This window comes from Vombatus ursinus, unplaced genomic scaffold (genome assembly GCF_900497805.2).
Source record: "Vombatus ursinus unplaced genomic scaffold, bare-nosed wombat genome assembly UNPS02014174.1, whole genome shotgun sequence".
Lineage (NCBI taxonomy): Eukaryota > Metazoa > Chordata > Mammalia > Diprotodontia > Vombatidae > Vombatus > Vombatus ursinus.
Window position 1 is genome coordinate 255,497 of NW_020953952.1, and position 3,180 is coordinate 258,676.

At 31.6% G+C, this 3,180-nt stretch overlaps 1 protein-coding gene across 1 annotated transcript in view; it reads right to left on the reverse strand.

Moving 5' to 3' along the window:
- Positions 1–2,470, reverse strand: part of LOC114041486 (olfactory receptor 9G4-like) — a 6,798-nt gene extending 4,328 nt beyond the window's left edge. The window contains exon 1 of the mRNA XM_027859946.1: positions 2,453–2,470. Coding sequence (XP_027715747.1) covers positions 2,453–2,470 — 18 coding nt within the window. The remainder of the gene's footprint in view (positions 1–2,452) is intronic.
- Between the last annotated feature and the right edge of the window lie 710 nt (positions 2,471–3,180).

Genomic DNA, 3,180 nt, shown 5'->3' on the forward strand with positions numbered 1-3,180 from the left:
AACTCTTGTTCAGGTACTGTGCTATGCTCTGAGAATAACAAACAAACACAAAAGGAAGGATAGTTCTTGCCTTCAAGGAACTTACATTTGAATGGGAGAAGAAAACACACAGGAGGGAGTTGAAAATCAGCATTTGCATAAAACAGCAAGCACCAACATCAGTTCATGGTGGAGAAGTTTTCAGTCAAGAATGGAGATGGGAGTGTAGGAATGAGCATGGCTGACCTGGGCTCTTTTTTCAAATAGACACTCCAGGAAAAAGTTATCAATGAAGAGAGGTCATGGAGGCAAAAAAATCCTTCAGATTGAGAAGATTCCTGGGAATGTTACAGAAATTAGGAGAATGAGGAATGGAACTGGGAAAAGAGTGAAGTAAGAAAAAGAAAACTATGAACAAATATCTAAGGAACATTGATGCCAAAATTTAAATTAAGCATTAGGAAAGAGGATATAACTTTGCATCAGAAAGAGTATACAATATGACCAAGTTCAACCTATGCCAGGAGTGTAAAGTTAGTCTATTATTAGGAAATCTATAAAATAATTGACCACATTAATAAAAATAACAAAAAAAGATTACATAAATTTATTAAAAAAAAAGTTTGACCATAAAACATCCATCTCTGTTAAAAAGACAGGCTAGAAAACAAAAATAAATGAAATGTCCTTAGCAACTTAAATAGTATGCAACTCATGCAAAGAGTCAGCATCATCTGTAACGAAAATTGACTAGAGTTTTCTCCAATAAGTTCAAGGGTGAAGTTAGGATATCCATTCTCAATATTTCTTTTTGATATAGGGCTAGAGATGCTAGCTATAGCAATAAAACAAGAAAAAAATTCAGAATAAGCAAACAGAAAAAACATTTATTTGATAGTTTATTTGATAGTTTACTTAAAGAGTTCTAGAGAATCAAATACAATCAATCAAAAGAACTTTAGTAAAGTTACAGTATTCAAAATTAATACACAAAAATCATCAGCATCCCAGTATATTGCCAACAAAATCCAGGGGGAATAAGGAGAAATTTAATTTAAAACAAGGACTGAATATATAAAACACTTAGGAGTTTATATGAAAGAATAAATACAAGACTGTATGAATACAACTACAAAACAATGTTTACAGAATAAAAAGAAACATAAATAAATGGAGACTTTTTTTGGTAGAGTCAGACAATAAAATAAAAATATCTATGCTACCTAAATTGATTGCTATTAAGTGCTACACTAATCACATTATCTAATAATTACTTTATAGAAGTAGAAAACATAATAACAGTCATTATTACTTAGATACCACTAATACCCTTATGCCTCAAAGAGATCAAAGAAAAAGACAATATCTGTTATATAAAAAATATGAAAGCTCTTTTTTATATAGTGGAAAAAATCTGGAAAGTAATGTAACCTGGAAATATAATCTGAAAAGTAAAGTGAAGTAACTGCAAAGGGTGCAAACATCAATTGGGAAATAGCTGTACAAATTATGGTGTATGAATACAATGAAATACTATTTTGCCACTAGAAATGAAGAGATTGTTTCAGAGAAACGTGGGAACACATATCAACTGAAGTAGACTTAACAGAAGAAGGAAAACAATTTGTACTAAAATATCAATATTGTAAAAATGAACATTTGAGAAAGACTTAAGAACTTGGATCAATGCCATGATTAGCCATGATTCTAGAAGACTAATGATAAAGAATTCTGCCAGAGGGAGAGTTGATAGACTAATATGCAAAAGAAGACATGACTTTTTGAACATGAACAATGTGAGTATTTGCTCTGATTGATTATAATTATTCTTTTATTTTAAATTATGTAGTGTTTTATTACATTTAAAAACAATTTTAACATTTTAAAATGATTTTTGAGTTGCAAATCCTTTCTTTCCCCCATTGATAAGATAAGCAATTTGATATAGGTTATATATGTATAGTCACGCAAATCATATTCCATATTAGTCATGTTGTAGAAGAAAACAACCCCTCCCCCAAAAAAACAAGAAAAATTAAAAAAAAGTTTTAAAAAGGCAAGTTTTGATCTGTATTCAGATTCCATCAATTATTTCTCTGGGGATGAATGACATTTTTCATCATAAGTCCCTTCAGAGCTGTCTTCAATCATTGTAATGATGAGAATAGCTAAGTCATTCAGAGTTGATCATTTTACAACATTGCTGTTACTGTGTACAATGTTCTACTGGTTCTTCTCATTTCACTTTGCAACAGTTCATATAAGTCTTTCATTTTTTTTTTTCTGAGAGCAACCTCCTTATCGATTCTTTTCTTTTCTTTTTTTTCATGATTCAGTTTATTTTATGGTAGGATGAAGAATTAAATCCCATTCTAATGACTTTTCATGCTGAAGAAATGGCTCTAGTTCCCTGAACCACTCAGTTCATTGAACATCTAATGTAGTTCTACCAAGAAAGATTTTGAATACATACCTGGTTGCTGGCCCCCATCACAATGTGGCCACCCAGTGATAAATTTATTCAGCTACAGCTCACTAAGATCGTGTACTATTGCTTAAGGAGATGATTCTTTTTATAAATTTATTTTTAGTTTTCAACATTTACTTCCATAAGATTTTGAGTTGTAAATTTTCTCCTTCTTCCTTCCCTCCTCCCACCTCAAGACAAGTGTGCAGTCTGATATAGGCTACACATACACATTCATATCAAACATATTTTTACAATAGTCATGTTGTAAACAAGAATTAGAATGAATAAGAAAAAGCATGAGAAAGAAGAAACAACGAGAGACAGAAAGAAAGAGAGAAAGAGAGAGAAAGAGAGAGAGAGAGAGATCAAATAGTATGCTTTCATTGACATTCAGTCTCCATAGTTCTTTGGTTTGTTTGTTTTCCGGATGTGGATAGCATTTTCCATCATAAGTCTTTTGGAAATATCTTAGATCCTTGCGTTGTTGAGAAGAAGTAAGTGTATCAAAGTTATTCTTCATACAATGTCACTCTTACTATGTACAACGGTTTCCTTGTTTTGCTTACTCCACTCAGCATCAGTTCATATAAGTATTTCCAGGTTTTTCTGAAGTCCACCTGCTTATCATTTCTTATGGAACAATTGTATTCCATTACATTCATATACCACAACTTATTCAGCCATTCCCCAATTGATTAGTATACCCTCAATTTCCAATTCTTGGTCACCAC